Here is a 22753-nt window from a genome sequence, read left to right on the forward strand (position 1 = left end):
GTCACTACTCCTTTAAAAATTGTTGTATACGGCTGCACGAATGATACTACCTTCCTCCATCACAACTTTGATTGATTGGATTGATTGATTGTAGGGTTTTAACGCGCCGACGCAGCGCAAGCGATGAGGCGCGCCGTAGGGGAGGACTCCGGATTAATTTTGACCACCTGGGGATCTTTAACGTGCGCCGAAATCGCGTACACACGGGCGTTTTCGCTTTTCGCCTCCATCAGAAAAGCGGCCGCCGCGGCCGGGAATCGAACCCGCGACCTCGTGCTCAGCAGCGCAACGCCTTAGCCATCACAACTTTTCCTCCATGTACTCTACTTTGGGGCGTACCCGCGAAGGACAGAAAAACACTTTAAACTCTACAGGTGACACGTTGCTGCCATTGGTTGCGCGGGTCCTATCTCAACAATAGAGAGTTTTGTCCTTTCGCTTGCTCGTTCAAGTTTCCACGCCCCTGTTCCTGGTGTTTCCCATCGTTCGAGTAGACTTAAACCAGCAGTATCGCCACACAGTTCGTACAAACGCTTTCCTTGAGTGAAATGCAGCTGAAAGAATGTGCCCGGGAAAAAGACAGCGTGATGCGAGATTCGTGCATCACGGTATGGCCCCCCATGCTCGGGGGGATCATCCTTATAACAGTGCCCATACCTTCAAAACGTGTGTCCTTGTTCACGAATATACATAATTTACATTCCTATATCCACACGTACATAAGTGATATGTCCGATCGGTAATCTGCGATCGGTAGTCCACGGGTCTTGAACAAATATGTCCCGCTGAAGGAGTTGAATGAACTACATGCCCGTTTGTGGGTACGTGCGTCTATAACATGCCCGCCACTGTCAACATTACAGCAAAGCTGCATACCACTACCCCCCCAACGGCTTCATCGTCGGAGGAAAAAATGATCTCCGTGGGCAAAAACGATAAGGCACCAAGGCCTAAACGCCGGGCGTATGCGTCAGGCTAATAGGCCTGCTGCATAGAGCCCAGAATGGATTATTAGGCGCCCGTGAAACGACACATCTCCTAGGTTCAGCCTCATATTAAAAGAAACACTCTTAAAATTTTTACGAAACGCTCCCGAGACATCGGCCGCTAAATTTACTTTCACTAAAAATAAAAACACCTTGCATCATGTCGATGGTAAAGTGTGTACAGCGCGAGAATGAATCCTTGTCAGCCATGCTGTACGCGGGGCGCTCAGACAGGAAAGGGATATAGCTATACGTCGTGAAGCAAAAATGCGTGCATCTTCTCGTATTGTGAAATTTAATTTTATAGAGCGAATACACCGCATTTAGAATTGCGATGTGCACGGATCCAGGGTGTTGGCGATATGAGTTATCTCGGTAAGCTAAATAGCATATCAAAAGGAAGAGCGTCAGCGCTTTCAGGTGCGCAGAAGCTCGGAAAAACTAAACCTGAAGAAGCAAATAAAATTGCGCTAAAAGGACAAGACGAACAGAAGAAAACATACCACACACCACCTGTGCTGTGGGGTTTGTCTCTTCTGTTCGTCCTGTCCTATTAGCACAATTTTATTTGCATCATGCCAGACCAACTAGCGCGTGAGATTGCTTTGATGAACCCGAATAGCACTGTGCTCTTTTGTTGATACCTGCGCGCGTTTCCATATTACGTACCAGCAGTGCCGCCTATGTGGGAAAGTGGCGCTGTGTTTCCCTATTTTAATGTGATTCAAGGTGTTTTTGTTTCTGGTGGGAGTAAATTTCGCGGGCAACATCAGGGAGAGTTTTACAAATATTGAAAGTGTGTATTTTAATATAGGGCTGAACCTCAGGGCTTTGTCGTTTTCCCAAACGTTTCTTTAAATAGAGCGCAGATTATTTGTTATGATACCAACGTGGGCATTTAGAATGCCATTTTTTCTGTTGTGTTCGCAGGTATCATTCGTGGAGGGATTATTTGCATCTTGTACAAAACCTCCATAATTTATACACATCTGAGGGAAGTCGCTATCACTACAGTACGTCGTGAAGAGCCTGGCGGATAGGGCTCCTCTGTCGCGCTGTGCGCGCTTCAAGAACGAAATGCTGCAACATGTTTTGGATGGTAATGTAAAAACATGTAAAGGCCGACATCTGGAGAGGATTTCAGGAAAATCGAAGATGCTTTTCTTATACTAGCGTCTCAACTTGGGGTTTTTTACTTTTTTTTTTCAAACTTGCGTGCCCTTTGCACCTTAACCCTATTTTATAAAAATAAACATTCGGTGTGTTTGTGTAGAAATGTAAAGTCACCGTTGAGTAATATTTGAAGGTTGTAACGTGAGTACTTTTCGTATAACGTGGGGTCAAATTAAAAAAAAAGGCTCTGAGCCGAATTTACCATTTTGTTTCGAAAATCTTATATTCTTGTAAGCCAAAAAATGTTTTAGAAATGTAGACCAGGCGTAAATTAGGCACAAAATTTATGATTTGCTCCTCACGATATTTTTCTTACATGTCGCGAAAGTTGGCTGGGGCGTACAGGGAGCTAGCGGAGGGGGTCCTCCTTGTCACGTTCCAAATTTTTTTTTACATTTAGACTAATCATTTTCCAGGGAAATATTGCTCAATCAGGGCAGTAAATAAATCAGGCAATGATACGACAAATATCAAGAAAAAATTGAAAACATAGACCAGCCACTTGATATTTCCATCTGACCTGAAATCACCCTATAACTGGAAAACACCTGAATCGTGTGTGTAGAAGCAGCACGTCATTTTCCGAGAAACTGTAACTTTCCTGTCCCTCTATCCGTCTGTAACAGCTATGTGAGTGCCCGTACACCTACAACCCGCACGCTCGATCCGCACTTTCGTGACTCTCATGCCCTTGTAGACACGTGTTTGAAAGCTGCACGCCTATCACCGTGTATTCGTCCCAAAAATACACGGTCAATTACTTGTGCCAGGAACCGACATGCCACCTCGTTGTGGGTCCGTTACCAATGTGTACCTGCACACACGGCCACAAGCCGTATGTGCACATCATTGCATTAGTAACTGGCATGGCGTCAGACGCATACCCGTAACTTGCATGTTTATGTTGGGGCGATTATAAGCACACATCCTTGTATGCGTATCCATAACTGTCATGCCCCTGGTTGCGCCTCTATAAATAAAATGACACCAACCCCTCCATGGGTCCGTTATGGGTCCATGGGTCCCATGGGTCCATGGGACCCGCTCGCCGACACTTATACGCCGCCATCGACACGGTCTTTAAGGAAATCCCTTTTTGCATGGGTACGTAACCTGCATGCCACTTCAGCACCTCGTAACTAACGTTTCCATGTTCATACATCCGGAACCTTCGTAACTATGTGTGGGTTTCTGTAACCGACATTCCACATCTATTTGACTGACATGCTCCTGATCCTTGCCCTCATGACTGACTTGACTACTTCCTGTGTGGTGGTAACGTGCGAGACACGGCCCGTGCTTCACTAATCGACGTATGCCACTGTTTTTCTGTGTTGGTATAACCTACGAACATCTGAGTGTACATCCGTAAATGTCATATTTTGCTCACACCCCGAAGCTGACATCCCCTTGTACGTGAGCCTGTAACTTTGCATGGGGTCCTGTAATCGACGTATGCCAAATCGCGGGCCTAGATAGTGAAAACTGGCAAAACAAAGCAAGACAACTACTTGTGGTACAATCGTAGTTTGAATCTGGCGGGCTGCTGCGGAGAGCTCAGTCTGTCCGCGCCATCTACCCGCCTCAGTTTCAACCAGTCTCGGCTGCAACACTCGGCAGTTCCGTGGTCTGTCGCTTCCGTCTCGATGCGATGCATTGATTTATGAATTTGTGGGGGCTGAGGAAGTGATGCTAATAAGGATCTGGAGGTCATTCTTTCGTCTGTGTGTGGAGGTCATACCAAAATGTAAAGTGGTGCAGCCAAAATCCAAAGCCCTCGGTCATTCTATAGGGCTTTACCGAATTCTGGCTCTTCGCGCCATCGTCCGGCTCTTACTTTAACTACTAGATGCGGAAGCTGTGTCTCCTCTGACTGGCGCTGCCATTTGAAGCGTGCTCTTAGTTCGATACCTGGACATGGGCTTCCACAGTATGTTATCTCTATGGGCCACATCCACAAGTCTCCCTCTAATGTTTTTAACCTCGCCCCTTCCCCCCACCTTCCTTTATTTTTTTAAATAAAGTTTTTCTACTACTACAACTTGCTCAGCTGTTCACTACGATCGGCTTGAACAATAACGTCGCATTTCGCACCCTGTATAATTAACTGACGTCGTCGTGTGGCCTCACGTTGCGAAGGTTACAGCCGCGCAGTCGAATAGACTTCTGTGTCATGTGAAGTTCCGATCATAGGAGAACGGTTAACTTCCAACACAAGTCAAAGAATCATTTGGATGTGGCTGATGTATGCATCACTCGCCATGGCGGCGTGGTTGCAGCATATAGGACGCTCCCAATTCCAGAAACAGAGATGCGGGCGTGTTGTGGATTATTTCGCAGCCTGGTTAAACTTCTAGCTAGGACAACGTTAACCTACGCTACCCTAGGTATCTTTAATCATTCGTAGTTGGCGCAGAGCTCGACCACTGGCGGGGCTGCGAAAGAGGCTTGGGCGACGTCAGCTGAGGAACTTTCGTATCATTCGACTGCTTCAGTCGGGCTCAATCTCACTACTGTTGTTTTGCGTTCATTTGGGGCTCCACATGTCTTAACGTGTAGTAAAATTGCAAGCAAAGAGCAATAATGTTTTTTCAAACATTGCGGAATTCTCCAAAGTATTCTGTCGCATGTTATGCCTGTACGTTGTCGCGGCGTTTCTGTATGCTGGCCTGCACTGGGGTCGCAAAAAATTACAGCTTAGTTCAAGATAGCCTTCTAAATTTAGTGTCTTGCTGGTATTATATAAGAATATCAGCGAAAGGGAAAGGATGAACCATTACACGTACATCATACAATTATAATTACAAGCCATCATAAAAATAGGGGACGTCTCCTCGGTCCCAATTAGCTCGGAGACACGGGCACCCCGCAAGGATCTATCCTATCCCCCATTCTCTTCAACATTGCCCTTCTTGAGCTGCCGAACCGATTACACCAAATTCCCAACATATAACACGGCCTCTACGCCGACGATATTACTATCTGGACGGGCACAGATTCCATTGGTGGCCTCCGAGATACGCTCCAAGAAGCACCGATACTATCAATGAGTACGCTAAAAAGTGCGGACTAGCATGTGCGCCGCAAAAATCGGAACTTCTGGTTGTGCGCAGGCGAGGCCAAAAGAAAGACAAGGAGAATATTCAAATCATGCTGGAAGGTCATCCCAACAGGCCTGCAAAGGCGATGCGAATTCTTGGATTAGACATTCAGGCTGACACAAAGAACACCGGCCTGATTAAAAAACTCAAGACGATCACAGAACAAGTCACTCAGATGCTACGCAGGGTGGCCAACGCACAGAGGCGACTGAAAGAGCAGGACACCACCAGATTGGTCCAGGCCTTCATACTCTCACGCATTACTTACACTGCACTGAACGTAGTTCTGGCCAAGAGGGAAGAGGAACAACTCGACGTCATCATGCGCAAAGCCTACAAACAGGCACTAGGAATCCCCATTAGCGCTTCGACGGCTCGGCTGCTAAAGTTAGGCCTCCACAACGCCACATCCGAACTAATCGAAGGTCACCTCTCAAGCCACAAATTAAGGCTTGAACTGACACCTGCTGACAGAAAGCCCATGGGGAAACTTCAGTGGACCCCCCAGGGTCAGCGACAACCCAGAGCTCTTACGTCAAATACGAGGCAGTGCATACAAATCAGGCCAATCCCTCGGAACATGCATTCCAAACATCACGAAGGAAGACGACAGGCCAGGGCCAACGCCCTAGATAAGACTTATGGCAATGACGAGGAAACAGTGTATACAGACGCAGCAAGCTGCAAACAGACGAGAGCAATGGTGGTGGTGGTTACGACAAGAGACAAATGCCTCACCAGCGCAATCATTCCCAAAACATCGAGTCAAGAGGCGGAAGAAGTGGGAATAGCGCTGGCTATTACTCAACCCAAGGCACCTACAATCATCTCCGACTCACAGCAGGCCTGTGAAGATACATTGCGGGAATGGTGACTCCAACAGCACACCGCCTCCTGTGCGCCAACCCCCCAAACCGGAACATCGTAATAGTATGGGCCCCGGCACATTCCTCTCTCGCGGACAACGATTGCGCCCACGAGACGGCCTGCGCAATCGCCAAGCAGGCCATGGAAAGAGAGCCTGACCCCACCCCCGTTGTTTCCCACCGAGACATTACCCAACCCTACAGGCTAGAACGAAGGGTGTATTCACCGCCACACCCCCAGTTAAGCAGGATCCACGCTTCAACTGCTACAAACCAACACGTTCCCTCATCCGGTTCGACTTGCAAGCAATACCCTAACCAGCATTCCCCGCAATGCAAGTTCTGCGGACAAACAGGCTCCCTGTATCACATAATTTGTGAAATACAGTCAAAACCCAGACTTTCCACCCCCTTCCTCTAGCCCAAACCTCGAGCAGTGGCGGACTGCGCTGACCAGCGCACACGTCGCCGACCAGGTCATGCTGACGGAGAGGGCTGAACGTGCGAAGACAGCGTTTGGACTTCTGGACTGAGAAGCCACTGCCACACACAAATAAGCAAAATAAAAGTTGCTCTCTCTCTCTCTCTCTCTCTCTCTCTCTCACCAGATATTCCCCATCGACCAACATATGCACGCTGTCGCGCATCGGCTGGCTCCGGAGACACATGTAATCGCTTAAGAGGAATTTATTCACATGTGTCGAGATCAGAATTCATCGCCCTACCGCGAGCTCCTGTTTGTTGTCTTTACCATAGTCCCAAAGAAATCGGGGATTTGGTGACCTTGATGCGATTACCGTTCTTTGAACGTGGTCACGGTACTCCATAGGGCCTCATACTTAAAATACAAAACTTCACACATCACATTATCGGATGTAACATCTTTTCCAAGCTTGAACTGCAATAAGACCACCATCAAATCCCAGTATCCCCGAATGACGCTAACAAAACTGCCCCCATGGTACTGTTTCGCCTTTTCGAGTACCCCGGATGCCTTCGGGATTGCGCAATGCCGCTCAAAATTTTCAACGCTCTATAGACGTCATCCTTCATGGCCAACCTTTTGTTTCCAACTACATCGATGATATTTTTGTCGGCAGTTCTGTATCTGACAACCTACACCACCTCCCTATAGTTTTCGATTGCCTTGCAGAGAGTGGCCTCATCTTTACTCGAAGTGTGCATTCGGGATGCCGCCGTTGAAGTTGGTGGCCTCAGTGGGCGAAAAAGAATTTACCCCCTGCCAGACAAAAGGGATACAACAACCTTACTATCCACGGCCCCAGTTCATGTGTCGACTGTGCCGTTACCTCGGCCTATAGAATGATTACCCACGGTGCATCCCAATCCGTGCGGCCATTGTATTGTATTGTATTTCGGTCATTGTATGCGGCCATTGCGAACTCTTCAGGCTTTCCTTCAGGCTTCCCGGCCTTCCGAGTCCGTTCTGACATTGGCGATGGCGCCATCACTATATCATCAAGGAGCGCTTAACCTCTTCCAGTTTCCAAAGCACAACCGGCATAACGCTCCCACAAGCCTGATGGTGAGCGCTTCCTACTGTGCGGTTGGAGACGTCCTTCAGCAGCACGTCTACACCCGATGGCGCCCGCTCGGCTTCTTTCCGCCGAATATTTCTCAAACCGAGCGACGTTACAGCACTTTTCAACAAAAGCTCCTCGCGGCATACCTCAGTGTTAAGCACTTTTGCTTTTTCCTCGAAGACTGCAACATTGTGATCTTCACTGTTCATCGCGATCCTCTTACTAACGCCTTCAAGTCATCGAAGACTACATACTAATGTCGAAAAACGTGGCATTTGGCGTACCTAGCAAAGTTTACGACGGAAATTCAGCCCGTCAAGGAAGCTTGACGGGCTGAATTCCCTCAGCTGAATTCCCTCGACTCCCTCAGCCATATTTCCTCCATACAATACTACGGCTTAGTCTAAAGGAGTTGGATGAATTGCTGCAAAAGGATGGCAAGCTCCGAACTTCCCGTTCTCTTAACAATTACTCCCTGCATCCAAGAGAGTAACAATTACTCCCTGCCCTGACTGGGGAATATGCACCTTTGGGACGTTGACCCGGTCTCAAGCGCCAAACTTCTTGAGTGTCTCGGGCGTATTTCCTTCAACGTTATTGACCATCTTAATAATTCTGGATTGCGTATTCTGTAGCGTTTAGCGGTCGAAAAACACGTTTTGGCTGGTATGAATACAGACGCGCACGCATGGGCCCCTTCCTGTCTGGCCTGTTGCCAATGCCAGGTCTCTTTTGGACTTTTGGAGTTAACAGGACTCAAGGTTCTCCACGATTCCTATAAACCCGGTTGCCCCATAAGAACATTCTAAGGGCAACCATTACATCTTAACTATAATCCACTGTTTTACCCACTCACCGGAAGGTGTTCCAATCGAAGACATTACAGCTAAGACTGGACTGTTGCATCCGCGCTTACGTACCCGTGGATCCCGGCCGACCGAGATCATCGCGGACTAGGGACGCCAATGGAACCCTGAGCAGTGGATACTTCACCGTCCTCTTCTACTGCTAGTGTTACGAATAGTCAGCATAAGATGATCCTGGTTGCGTCGTATTTCACGTGACGTACGGCGCGTTGTTGCGCTTAACGGCATACTTCCGTGCCCCTCACAAACCTCAAGATACCCTCCCCGCCAGCTGTTACAGCAGGACCGTCATACGTAAATGACGTAACTCGTTTTTTAAAACAAAGCTTTACTACTTTCGTGCAGGGGTTTCGCGGAGGATGCACAAGTTAACCTTTTGACCGCAGACAAGGCACCGTTTCAAGTCGTTCTGCTCATATGAGCGGCGGCCGCCGCCGCGGTTGCGGCCGATCAGCTGATCGTCAGCCCACCACCCCCGCAGCCTCCCGTGCATGCGCCGCTGGAACGGCGCGTTCGCCGTGAATGAACGTCGCGTTCGCCGCGTACGCCCCATCGAACGCCGCCGGGCCTCCTTCTGTGAGCGTTTTACGAGGCCGAATGGCTTTGAGCCGTGGTCGGCAATACAGCTACCTCAAAGGTTAACCAAGCGAAACCAAGACTAAAGGAGACTAAGGCAAGCTTTTCCTTTGCATGTCCAAGATAAGTTGAGCTAAGCCACAGCCAATTTTTCTCATACTCATCCCCAACCACTACGCCGTGCTCCACTAAAAAGCCATTTCTTTTGATTCATTCACGTTTTCGTTCGCTTCGGCAGCACCTGCCGGCCACCACTCCGACACCGTACAACTGCGCTCGCGTCGTCTATTTCCCTCCTTCTAAAGTGTTCGTTTCACGCGCGAAGTTTTTCACTATGCACCGTACACCGGCCTTCATCTCGTTCTTTCACGGTGTGACAAGACGTTTACCGTTATCGTTAACGGCCGCGCCACTGTCGTTCTTATCGACCACATCAAGCCCGCTTTCATGGAAGCCGCCCTGCCGGCTCACGCGTCGAGCTTTCCTCACTCGTCCCTGAACAACGCACCCACCCACACCACCTTCCCTTAACCCTGCAACGCAAATGCTGTCTGTTTTGTTTCGACCGATCCGACACGGGTTCGTCATCAAGCCTCCGTCCCGAAAGGACGTTCTCTGTGGTGGCGCCCCAGCCTTGTCTCGTGCTGCGAATGGATAGGCCAAAAAAGCGATGGTGCTGGGGCCGAGCCACTATACAGTGTCAGCCGCGGCCTCCCAACCACGGGCGTAGAGCAAACAGTGCGGTAACGCTCCGACGTGTCGCGTCCCATCTCTCCATCACTCCCTTTTCGTATCCTTCATCCTTTCTCTTTTCCTACCTCCTTTCACATCACCGCCTCCGCCACTTTCCTCTTCCGTTCCTCCCGCCCACTTCGAGCCATCTTCAACCTCGCTTCCATTCCCCACTCTCCACCTTCATCTAGTTCCTTCCCCATCCACCACCACCATGCTTCCAGCTCTCTCCCCTTTTCCTTGATGACGTCACCAACGAGCGAGGCACTTCAACAGCGAAGCTGTTAAGGAAATCGTAATTTTTTGTGTCCGCAGTTAAAAGTGCTAATGAATTGCCGAGCGCGCACACTTGAGCATGCGCACGTGAGCTCGAGAACCAAGAAGATGCCTAGCGCTCGTGTTTGCGTGCGTCCCGACGACCGCCCCGCGTCCCCTGCGCACGTTCGTCAAGCTAGGCTACCCCCTTAGGGAGATTGGGCAAGATTGCGGTGACCACCCGGCAGTTAAAAAAACGAGAAAATGTCGAGAGTTCGTGTGTTCGTTCCTCGCGGGGACCGCCCAGTGACCCCGGTGCACTTTTGTCAAGCGAAGCATACTCACTTAACGAGATTACCCAGGATTGGCCAGAAGGAAACACTCCGGCGTTCGCCGCAATCGTGACAACACTTTCTCGGAGCGAGAAAGACACGTCATAGCGTACGTCCCTCCAAGGTGATGTCCAATGATTTGCACTTCCAAAAAATAAAAGCCCCCTCTTATAGCAACAATGATGGAGTAAAGATCGTTGCGGCAGCAAAAAAAAAAAAAGCAAATCGGCTGCAATCGGCGACTTAAGCCTTCGTGATGGTCGTGAAAGTAGCGTACAGCGTCGCTCACTTCAAGCCTTTGCGTGAGTGTGAGTTTCCTTCATTTTTTAAGGCGCAAGCATTCTAGGGCCACTTCCGGTGTACAATTGAGAGTCCGTGCGTAGCGTATAGCACTGGGCTTGAAAAATATTGACTCGGCTAGCAGTAGTGGCGCAAGACTGATTTGATTGATGATTGATTGGTTGTAGGGTTTAATTAACGCGCCGACGCAACGCAGGCGATGAGGCGCGCCGTAGTGGAGGGCTCCGGATTAATTTGCACCCCCTGTGGATCTTTAACGTGCGCCGAAATCTCGTACAAGCGGGCGTTTTTGCTTTTCGCCTCCATCAGAAAAGCGGCCGCCGCGGCCGGGAATCGAATCCGTGACCTCGTGCTCAGCAGCGCAACGCCTAAGCCACTAAGCCATGGTACAAGACTGGAGAAACAGCAGAGCTGCTGGCGGCCCTTCTTCCTTCGTCTGAGACCCGGCTGTTGCACCTCACATGGATTTCCCAACTGGCCGCTGAAAGTTCTCTATGGCTAGCAAACCAGGATCGCTTTGACCGCAGGCTTTCACATCTCTGCCAAAGTGGACCGGGTAAACACGCGCTAGAACCCTCGGCAACCGGCTTGGCGAACTCCGCATCTCTGCTCCCCACTTCAGGCGCGAACGCACGTGAACTGATGAGGAGAACAGCATGCGAGAGATGGCGCCACGAAAGCTGGGTAGGGTTTTCTCGAAGGCCGAATTGGCCGGCGCCGGGCGCTACTCACGAGGCGCACGCCCACGCGCGCTTGGTTGGGCTGAGTTTTCTGGTAACGTTCCACGGCGGTGCTAAAAGCTAAAACAGCTCTGCTGTTAAAAGGCACCATGTATATGCAGCAGTCAAGGCTACTTGATAAAGGCTGGATGTGCAGGAGTCAGGTCCACTGTGCAGTGACTTGGTTTATAAATAACTGGCTTCGCCATGTTGCTCTTGAGTTGTGCAGTGAAGCCGATCTATTAATAACAAAACGCATTTGCCGGGTTAAAACTGCGTTGAGAAAGGCGGGGTGTCAGCAAGATAAAAACAAGATAAAAACCAGCCTCACGTAAAGCATCATGACCTCGAATGATTGACGTAATAAATCCTAGGAGGTCGGCGAAAATGAGCCCGATGTGCCCTGAATGTGCGCTATAGATACGTGCGCTATCGGATAACTCCTTATAGCAATGTCCATGCTGATAAGATTTTTGTTTTACCCGTCAACTACACTTTTGCAGCAAGAGCTTCAAATACCACTTCAAGCTTCAAAAACTCACCGAAGTGACACCTGGGTTTGAGGCGCGCCGTAGTGGAGCGCACCATATTATTTTGTCCCCCTGGGGATTTTTGACGTGCGCTGGAGTCTGGACACACGGGGGAGTTTTCGCTTTGGCCATCACCAGAAAAACAGCCACGGTGGCCGGAATCGAACCCTAGTTTTTGGGAAGTAGAAGTTCAAAACCAAAATCATTGCGCCCAACACGCTGTGCAGGAAAGCCAACTTACACAATAGGTTTCAACAAAGCCGTTTAATGTGTTTCAAGAAAAAAAATCCCGGGCCATCTCCACTAATGTGAAACCTGAGGAGGTTCGAAGCATGCAGTCTGTAAGTGTATAAGCTTGGCGCCTGGACGTTTTTGCCTACGGAGATGAAACCATTCGGGGGTAGAGGTATACAGCTTTGCTGTAAGTTTCGTGTCTTTGAAGCACGAAGCGTTCTGGCGCGAGGCATTAAAAAAAAACGAGTGTCCCGGTGTATTATTTTAGTACGCGTTATGTTATAGCGCGAGGTGTTGGAAAACGAGGGTCCCGTTGTTTTAGTACGTGACTACATGATATTCCGACGACATGAGACGACGACGACATGAGATGCCGACATCCCGAGCCCCTAAGGGGCTTTTCCCCTAAGACAGGCTTCCCGTGGTCGGAATAGAACCCGGGTCTCTCGCGTTATGAAGCCAACGTCTATCCGATTGCGCCAATCCAATCCAATCCAAGCCAAGCCAAGCCAAGCCAATCGAATCCAATCCAATGCCCCTCGCGAGAGAGTGTTCGCTATCGGAGAGGAGAGGGGCTGAGTGGCGGAGAGCGCAGCTGGCGCGGCGAGGAGAATCGGGGAGGGGTGGACGTCGACAACGCCGACAACAACGCCAGATGGATGCAGGGACAAGACGAGTGAATGAGATGCGTCGCATCTAAAATATTTCTTTAAATTAGGTTGGTCGTGCGAATTGTTCGACACACTGAACTCCATTCACAAACTGCCATAGCCGCATGCTGGCATGAATGAAGGATCTTCCGCGGGAAATTCGAAAAGAAGGCGGTATATTTGCTCCGCTCTCCTGCTCATCACCCACGGCGCTTTCTCCCCCAAACGATACGATACTTATTCTCTTCCTTACGTTGTAGCACACGCGACTTGTATCGACGTCACGCATACACAGACGTCCGCTTTGCGTGAGTTCGTGCGCGAGCGTGCCGCCACAATTTCGTGGTGATCGCGGCGAATTCTTTTGTTCCGGTGTTCCGGTGCGTGACTCGGTCACTAGGCAAGAGGGCGGGGCCGAGAGAGGATGACGGCGGCAGACAGGAACGGTGGTACCTGTCTTTCTACGGCGCTTCTTACACGTCATCTGTGAGCTGGCCATTGTGTCGTGAAGTGTATACACATTGTTGTGTTTGACTCACCGTATGCGAAATCGTGCGGACATCGTGGATGCAGTCATCATTCGCACGTGGGATGGCATGTATCGTCGACACTAGACATTACGGGCTGTCTTGGAGATACGGGTGGGCTATTTAAGTGGCATGCGAGTTTAGTCAGTTGGTTCTTCCTTACGGGAGGAAATGGATACGATGGTTGAAAGCGGTCAAACTTCTGATTAAAAATTATTACATTAAGCTACATCTTTTTTTCACACGATATCACAGCCTGGCGCGCTTTGGCATGAGCTGCCCGGCACGTGGCAGGCGTTATTTCTTAGTACATTTCTGTCCAATTCCTGCAGCCAAAACTACACACTGAACTTTTTTACCCCCTTATTCCCTCAGAAAATGTGTAGTATCAGTGGAATAAGGGTGTTTGGAAGTCATTAAGCCCTGTTTCTTAGGTTCCAGCAACTTAATTTGTAGCTTTACACCCGTTTTCTCGCGCAAAAAGGGTTTTGACCGACTACAACACCCACGGTTTTCTGTATGGTCTTGAAAGGGTGTGAAATAGGTGTTTAGTTGCAAACAAAAAAGAAACGTGGAGCTGGGGGTCGACCTAGCTGTTTCCGGAGTTGCTAAGTTTTGCTAGGTTATGCGAGGCTTTGCTTCCTTTTGTTCTTGCTAGGCTAGGATAAGTGCTGAGGGGTGAGGCCAAGTTTAGCCGGATATTACAAGGCTGTTGGTCGGGATATGCATTTTCATTCGTTTATTTGTGTACTATTACTTACAGGGTTAATCAAGGCAGTGCTTGGACCCATAGCCATTTGGATAGTTGCGGGTCCAATACAAAATACGCTATATTTGTAGTGACAGAAACGAGCACATTCGTTAGAAAAATAGCAAATAAGTGAAGATATCGTGACATGACATAATACAACATAACACAACATAACCTAACATATCAGTGAGAAAAACAATTGATCCTTATTTATACAGACTTAGTAAATGCAGCTTCAAAGGGAAACAAAAGTTGATTTTATTCATCCCGTCATTGGGTATACTATTCCAGGTATGGGTGCCACTAAATTGGGTTAACCTTTGTCCGTAAGTCCGCACTGATAACCTTTGCTCATTTTTACCCCACAAGGTTCCGTCAGTCTCCATTAGTTAATGGCATAACAGCAATGTATGTAACCTCCATAAGAACCAGAGAGAGAGGCACCCTTCATCCACCACTCAACACTTCACGCTTTCGATGAAGAGCTGCGCTCGCTTTACGTCGCCATCACGTCGAGGCCGATTTCCACGCCCTGGATACCGCGCGAACACTTGATCCTGGGTGACAGTTTAACCCGAGGTCGACGCATTAGCCGTAATGACACGCGAGACAGCCATTCAAGAACGAACGAGGAGACAGTCTTGGTAGGCTTGGCGTCGCTTGAGACAAAGGCACCAAAAACGAGAGCGCGCACCCTTGAGATGCCAAGGCGATCGCTAAAGGACGCAGTTGACCCTGAGTGCCATTCCTTTCGCGGTGTTCGTTCTCCTTGGAGTGTTATTCTTGTTTTGTCAAGTTGTCTGTCCGTTCTCTTGTGAGAGGTTTATTGAGTTTTTTGTGCAAACGCAACAGTGCGTTACCCACCCCGGTGGTGTAGCGGCTAAGACGTTGTGCTGCTGAGCCCAAGGACGCGAATTCGATGCCGGCCGCAGTGGCCACTTTTCATACGGAGGCTAAAGACGAAGGCTTCGATGTGTCGAGATTTCGGCGCATGTTAAAGATCCCCTTCGTGGTCGAAATTAATCAGCAACCCTTCAATACGGGACACCTCACAGCGCTGGTGCAGCTTTCGGATGTTAAAGGGACACTGAAGTGAATTTCTCAAGCTCCCGGTTTTGCTTGCACTGCGTAGACTGGCTCAAATTAACACACTCTTCATCGTTTATCCGGTTGATAAGTCGGTAATTATTTTATAAAGCGCGAAAGAAGAAATTCCCCCGCATTTCCCCGAGGGGGAGAATGTGAAAGTGCGAATACACGGTTGTCGGCCCGCTTGCGGCGCTTGCGCTCGGCCCCCGCAGCCCACCGCCTCGCCGCCTTCTCTTCCATCTCTTCCATCGGGTTTGTAGTATCACGTGTACACCACGCAGTTATCAAGCCGCTATAACGCCGCTGAGTCGCCAACGCACGCCGCTGACGACGTAGTTTGAATGCGTTAAAGATATAAGGCGCGTCAACACTGATATCACCGTCGCGTCCGTGGCTTGATCGGTAGAGCGTCGCGCTGCGGCCGCAAAGTCCGCGGATCGAAACCTGGCGCCGGATGCTGTTTTTCTTTATAGAGGAGCACTGCGGACGCCGCCGACGCCGCCGACGCCGGCGGTGGATGGTTTGGGGTCGCTTATAAAGTGTATTCACACTTAAAACACTACCACGCGCCGTCTATGGCAGCCCCACCAAATGAAGGCTCTGACTACAGGAGGAGATGCACCTTCAACAGTGATTGGACAATGTCCAAGGTTAGCATTCAAACGAGTTTCGGTTTCGGTTCTCGAAAGCAACATGCTTGACATCCGACGGCATCGTTGGATGGACATTCCCGGTTCTCAGTAAACCGCACTTCTGCCGTGTTGTCAGCTGTAAAGGGCCTAAGATAAGCCTCCCAGGACGACTTGGAATCGTAGCAATCACTAGCCGAGGCCTACGCAGTGGATGAATGCCCTCCGCGTCACCGCAGACGCTCAAATGCCATGCGCTTTCCCCCCATATTTGGAGCTTGCCTCACTCATGCCTGTATCGTAAAAAGCGTGTTTGCACCAGGCCTAGCGTCTGTTGATTCTGTCCTGTGCTCACTGCCCGCAAGCAGTCGGTGCTTATGGCAACAGCACGCCAACGAGAACTCCCTAGCGCGTCAGTGTAAGTCTGCGCGCGTTCTGCGAACTCGCTCGTGGAGCAGTGAACGTTACGGCCAGAGAATTGTGAACTCTGTTTCGAAGACATCGGCCGCAAACGAAAAAATCAACTTACAATAAAAGCATGTACCCTCGGGGATTAGAACTTGCTGCTTACAAAGCGCGTCAGACCACTCGGCGACGAGCCAGTCCTCCGTAGGTTGCATATATAAGGCATATAATGTACAACCAGTTTACACTTTTATTTATTTTTAGCATTTCATGTACCTTAGGTGTCTATTTGTTGTATAGCGCTCGTGCAGTAAGCGTCCCCCAAACTTCCACAATATCTCACGTCTAGCAATTGCATTTCTTTGACGGAAAAGCGTTCGCAGATGTGTGGTCGTGCTGCTGACCGCTGTGCTTGTTCGCCCAGCGCAAAAAAGTGCTTCGTGCTCCCTAGTTTTACGCTGTACGGTAAACGTGTCAGTAGATTTGTTTCCTTAGTACCCATATTGACTTCGCTGACTCTTCTCCCGCCTTCAAGTGGCCTTAGATTTTCGTACTAGCGTACCAGCCAGCGAAGTGTCGCATGTTCGCTTGTGCAGCGCTTGTGTGGAGCGACCTTGACTTGAAGCTAGATACAGTTTACAAACTAACAAAGTAAAGAAAGGAACATTCTTCCATTCACAAACGTGTTGTGGCTTCGTTTCAACTGATCGAGCGAATTGCGACGACCCGTCGGCGGCCGACGGACTAAACGCTGGGCCGACTGACTCTGTCGGAAGGTCGGCGAGCTTTTCAGTAGCGCAGTCAATCCAAGTCATCTCCTTCTGACGTCAAACGAAAACGCCACAGAAAATGGGCGAGGATGCAGAGAGGAGGACAGCTTTTTCGAATTGATTTTTCTACTAAATAAATTCGCGTAAACCCACTCAAAATGGTCGAAACATGGCCTATGGACTCCGGACTACATTTTGCGTTAGTAATCCCGCAATGTTTACAAATCACTTCAGTGTTCCTTTAAACCTTATAATTTAATTTTGATAGTGGGTGTCATGACTCACCGATCTGCCGCTTTGGAACTGTTGCACACACCCCACTTCCTACAACAACAGACACTCATTTAAACAAAATCGCTTCACTCGAAATATCCCTTTGATCCAAGTATTTCATGATCGAGTAACGTGGAAGTCTGGGCCTGTTGGTTCATGATTGCTCAATAAACAAACCAGTGAAAAAACACTACACGAAGAGGGGAATAAATCCACCAGTGACTGCCCTTGTGATTCGTTTTGTTATTGAGGACTTCTTTATAGCAAGGGTTCACCGTGTTTCGAGACAGAAAGCCTCAGCCAGTGGGAGTACTTTTTCCTCCCTATGATGCGTGGCACACGCTTTGAAGAAATGCTTCAAGAATTCAACAATCCCTGCAGAGGAAGATAAAATTACCTGCACAAACTACTCGCATAACGTATTTCGCGCAATACATATTTTCCACCTTCGCTTCAACTTGTTCGAAAAAAATACGCTCAAGTTTCTTGTCTTGTGAATGGCTACACATCTTTCGCGTCAGAGACGAGGGGCAAACTTCGTCTCCCCTTTCTGGGTCTTGCAGAATAACTACAACTCAATGAAAGGGTACAGTTATGACTCTACAAAACCAGCGACTGTATCCGCAGGCTTCAAAGCCTTACCAATGCAGCAGTTGCAGTAACTATAATCGGTTAAAACTCAACAACAGCACCACCTCATGTAGTGTATCACTCCGCCAAAGCGCCGGACTCGGGACGACAGGGGTTTTGAAAGGGGTTTGCTATGAATGCGTGATATCGTCTGCCTTGTATCACGCAGTTTGTTTGTCGTCGCTGGAGTCGTTTATAAGCATATTCAGTCCAAAAAATCACGGGAACGGCTCACGCCACGTTCAAAATATTCCCAGTAACGTCCTACTTGCGCCGCGCAAAGAAACATCCGGCTACGGTGATAAGGCACAGCAGCAACTTCCGGTGCCGTTCTTAAGTTGCCACCGAGTATAGACCCTCTGAATAGAAAACCTTTATTTAAGATAACTGTTAACTTGGTTGCTTGCTTTATTCGTTATGGTCTCTATGGCACAAGTTGCTGCCTACAGGGACAAGAAGCTTTTTTCAAAGACCCATCGTGATTCAATTTTTATGTTTGACGGCATATGAACAAAAAACTCCCCAGGACAAAAAAAAATCAGCAACTTGAAGGCATTTTTATGAAGCTGGTCCTGCGCTCAGACGTAGCCAATTCGTGCAGTCGAACCCTCATGCACAACGCCATCATCCCGTTAATATAATTTTCACCATATATTGTAGCAGATCATGTATCTTGCCAGGATAACCTTCTGAGGCATTGAAAAATTATCTACCTCGCTTTTATGTGCCACATCTCCGCGTACGGGACGTGCCTTCCACCCACGAAGTCCCAATCTGCTTCTGACTTCGCCCCGGAAACCTGCCCGCCTTATGGAGGTGGGTAGGTTTAAGAAATATTCCTCCTTGAGTATCAGCAATAATAAACATTGTTATGAGAGAAGACGACTTGTTTTCCGTCGTGGGTAAGTGGCGTCGCTAGACAGGGATGCCATAAGCGCCTTGCCGCCTCCTTCGCCATTTTGACCAGCCAGAGTTGGTCCTCAGGGTCAGGACTGGCCAGCTGCGTCTCCCACTGGTCCGCGCTTGGTTGTGCAATAAGTGGTACGTTGGAGTGAGGACACTGCCACGCCATGTGATATAAGGAATTTGGAAGGGATCAGTATTCAGCATTATCATTGTGACGGAAGTGCGCGGAGTGCTAGTTTGCTGTACCCTGTCACATGCCATGTCCTATGGTAAAGGAAAACACATTCTGAGTTTACACAGCATTAGGCACATGTGGGAATACCTTGAAAGTACCCTACCACTCTCACTTTCCTTGAAGCGACTGGCTGCCGTTGAACACGTTTCCACTCATGCGCGAGGTTAACTAAACACACACTAGCGCTGCTGGATTATGTGCATGCCACTTCAACGTAAACTTCCTTATCAACGCAACGTACAATAAAATATAGGCCATAGGCCATACAAAGGCTAGACGAGGCACGATGCTCGTAATTTTTACGTGCACTGCCAGAGCCACTGTGACGATAGTGAAACGTGACATCGAACCACTTACAACTTTGCTGTACCACGATACAACCGTGAACCCAAAACCTACAATGTACGAATTTCAAGCGCAAAAATGCGGACAAGGGACGAACGGGACAAAGACAAGCGCTCACTGAGGTCTCGTTCGTCCCTTGAATGCATTTTTGAGCTTGAAATTTGTACAATATATTACCAACTAGCTCGAACCCACGCGTTGTGAAACCTACAAGGAAGCGGAAAAGAGAGTTAAGTTGAACATTTGCTTCATGCAAATGTTCCTGCAAGCGAGGCATGATTTTCCGGAGTGCACAACATACGGAACCGTCATGCTGTTCTGGCCCGCGCTGTCAAACTGAAAGTCACGTGAACCCGAAATAGTCTGGTCACCGGTCGATGCGAGGGGCGCAGTCACAAACCGAAACTATCTATGTTCCTCTTGCGGGTGCAGCCACCGTCGGTTTCGTACTTCAGGCGGGTCTTCTCGAAGCTCGCGAAAAGAACGCGCAGCAGACGACAAAAAATGACGCCTTCACCGTGGAGGAAATGCAAACGCGAAAAGGAAGAGGAACCCAAAATGGGCTGGAAGGCCATAAAAGAAAGGCGTACGTGGAAGCGACAACGGCCGCGACGGCACACGGAACCAACGTCGAGAACACCTTCGAAAACAGTTGGGGCAGCAAGTGCCCGTGAAGGGCACGAAACGCCGCAAACCCGCGAAACATCACGGCGTGTATCTCGTGAGTTGAGAGAGCGGGCCACAATCGCGTGCGGCTGGCGACGAGGGAGGGCGTGAGCCTGTTTCGGTCACGTGATGCTGTCAACAAAAGAAGTGCGCAGCGCGTGGCACGAGGAGTTGGGTGAGAAGGCTCCTCACAGCGAAAGAAACGTAAAGAGAGAGGGGGAACAGATGGTGGCCCCCTGGGACGTAGACAGGCGAGCAAGCAGGTAGGCAGGCAAGGTTCACCTGTGCCGACTGGTGGTATACGCAGCTCGGGGGCTTTGGGACGTCAATCTATAGCGTTCCGCAGCGCGATCACGGACGGCGCGCTTGTTGCGCTAGCAGGAAGAGAGGACGGAAGAGTCGTCAGCTGGAGCGGATCGGAGCGGTGTGCCCCCGTGTACGCTCGTTTACGCATCGACGCCGCGAGGTCTACGTGTTCCAGAAGGGACCGCTGCCAGTCGCGGAGCGGACATCGCCGTGTCCGTGTGTGTGGTGCGAACGCTCTCGTGTCCGGAGGATCGCGCGGGAAAACGAAACGTGTAAGCGCAGCTTTAGAAGGCTGTGTTCACTGTACAACCTGAAAAGGTGTTTTTGGTACAGCTACTTAAGACTCGCGAAAATCCACGGCTGAGGACCTTTACCCTTCTGAAGTGAAGAATGGATTTAAAACTCGTATGGTTCTTCTGCTCTCTCTGGAGTGAGTATTGCTGTTTTTTACTTTTATTTGGCACCCGGTATTTCGAATGAATTTTGTTCGCAGTTAGCGATTTTAAGCGTCATCGCTTGGTGAACCGTCATCTTCAAGGCGACGAGTTGTTAAGGCTTATCGTTTTCAGAGCCGGCCGCGCTTTAGGTTCATGCCCGTGTAATAAAATACGTTAGTAACACATGTTTGCTAGCGGAAGTAGTGCCTTATGTAAATGCAAAGTGGTGTGCTACTGTTTGTGACAAACCCGTGTCTGCACCCAAAGGAAAAACCTCTTGTAAAAGGGTTCCAGGTTGCAAAGGGCAAGGTCCACTGCTTGCCTACAGCACCCGGAACTGCTTCTAGGTACAAAGTTTGTTACTTTCAGATATAACCTAGCAACAACTGCGTAATTTGGGCATCGAGAACACGAATCATTTCAAATTGTAACAGTAATTTTGAACTCATTAAACACGGATTCATTAAATTATTTAACGCAGGAAGCCCAATGATAAGCACCAGTGTGATACCGTATGTGTTGGAGCGAACGTTTTGAACTCTCAGAATCACTTCACTGAAATGCTTCTGTACTACGTAATAATGTACTTTAACACTCTGCAAGCAGTTCGGACTGAAGCGCAATTAACTGTCCTTGTGCACTTAAATGCAACATAAAGGGTCGCACACATAAAAATATGGGAAACATTACTATCGGGGGTTTTTGCGTGGCACATCACTCAATCAATCGTCCTGGGATATAGTATTAAAGAACCCATGGCACGGGAAAGCGTTCTGCCTCTTCAAAAGCACCATATCGTTATCTGTGTGTCGACTGCCTTAGTGTTGAAATGAGTTTAAAGGGAGAGACTACAACACTCATATACCCTTGCCAACCTTGTTTGGAAGCTGTGTTTTTGTTATGGAAATCATAGGGTTGAGAGAGCATTTCGTTTCTCTTTGAAGTATTATGTGGTCATTCATATTGTGCCCTGGCTCCCTATGGAATCTTCACCGGTAGAATTGCGTCACTCTTCCTTCAAGTGCATCAACGTTTCGAGAAGTCCGCGCTGCCAGACCTCGTTGATATCCCGGTTTCAACGCATAAAGCACCCGACGCAAACACACTTGCCCAGATGTGTACCCACAGAAACAAAAAAACAACAGAGAAAAAACAAACGAAATGGTTCAAACAGCACCTCCTCCGCCTACCTCTCCCTTAGAAAATACGCAAGACCCCCTAGCTCAGCGATCTCCTCACCCAAATGGTCCTTCCTGCGAGCCATTAGGCTCCGTCGTTTCTCGCACACTTGGGCACCCCGGACTTCAGACATACATTTTTTATGCTTTTTCTCACAAAAGCATCTCTTCCTGCGACGTCCTTCTCCCTCTCTAACATCTCTCTCTCTGCCCCTGCGTCGTAAGGTTGCGCAGCATCCATTTCTTGTTTCATTTTTTTTCATCGTTTCTTGTTGTTTCGTTCTTTTTTTCTTCTTCTTCCTCCGCCTGGCGCATTGCTCTGGAATTCCTTTCCTGCCCCGTGTCAGCGACACGGCGGTAAGGCTCCCGACGTCGGCAGCGATTGAGAGTGCGACCTCGCTACAGCGTTCGCTGATGACCACGCTCACCGGCCACCGCCGAGCGTTGCGCCGAGGCCTGCCCTTCCGCAAATGTCCAAGTCGTACGCTGGCACCTGAGCGCTCTCCACGCGGCGTGGCGATGAATTGACGCCGCCACCCATAACGCATGGCCCGAATGAGCTTGCAGTTAATCGTGGTTGCAATAACGTGGAGGAGTGGCCGTTGCTCACTTACAAAAAATACACATTACGCCAGCAGTAAATTCCTAATACAACAGATATGAGAGCACCTTTTGCACTAAGGGTCAAATTAACGAAGCGTTTGAGAAATGCATTCATATTAGGAAGCAGGCCCGGGAGTAT

The 22753-nt window shown here is 49.2% G+C and overlaps 1 protein-coding gene across 1 annotated transcript in view; it reads left to right on the plus strand.

Moving 5' to 3' along the window:
• Positions 1–20585: 20585 nt before the first annotated feature.
• LOC144142613 (uncharacterized) overlaps positions 20586–22753 on the plus strand; it is a 42915-nt gene continuing 40747 nt past the window's right edge. Inside the window, exon 1 of the mRNA XM_077674247.1 lies at positions 20586–20826. Within this exon, the coding sequence (XP_077530373.1) occupies positions 20787–20826 (40 nt within the window). The 5' untranslated portion in view covers positions 20586–20786. The remainder of the gene's footprint in view (positions 20827–22753) is intronic.

The sequence above is a fragment of the Haemaphysalis longicornis genome, unplaced genomic scaffold (assembly GCF_048455015.1).
Source record: "Haemaphysalis longicornis isolate Haplotype H1 unplaced genomic scaffold, Haemaphysalis longicornis Haplotype H1 scaffold_6, whole genome shotgun sequence".
Taxonomy (NCBI): domain Eukaryota; kingdom Metazoa; phylum Arthropoda; class Arachnida; order Ixodida; family Ixodidae; genus Haemaphysalis; species Haemaphysalis longicornis.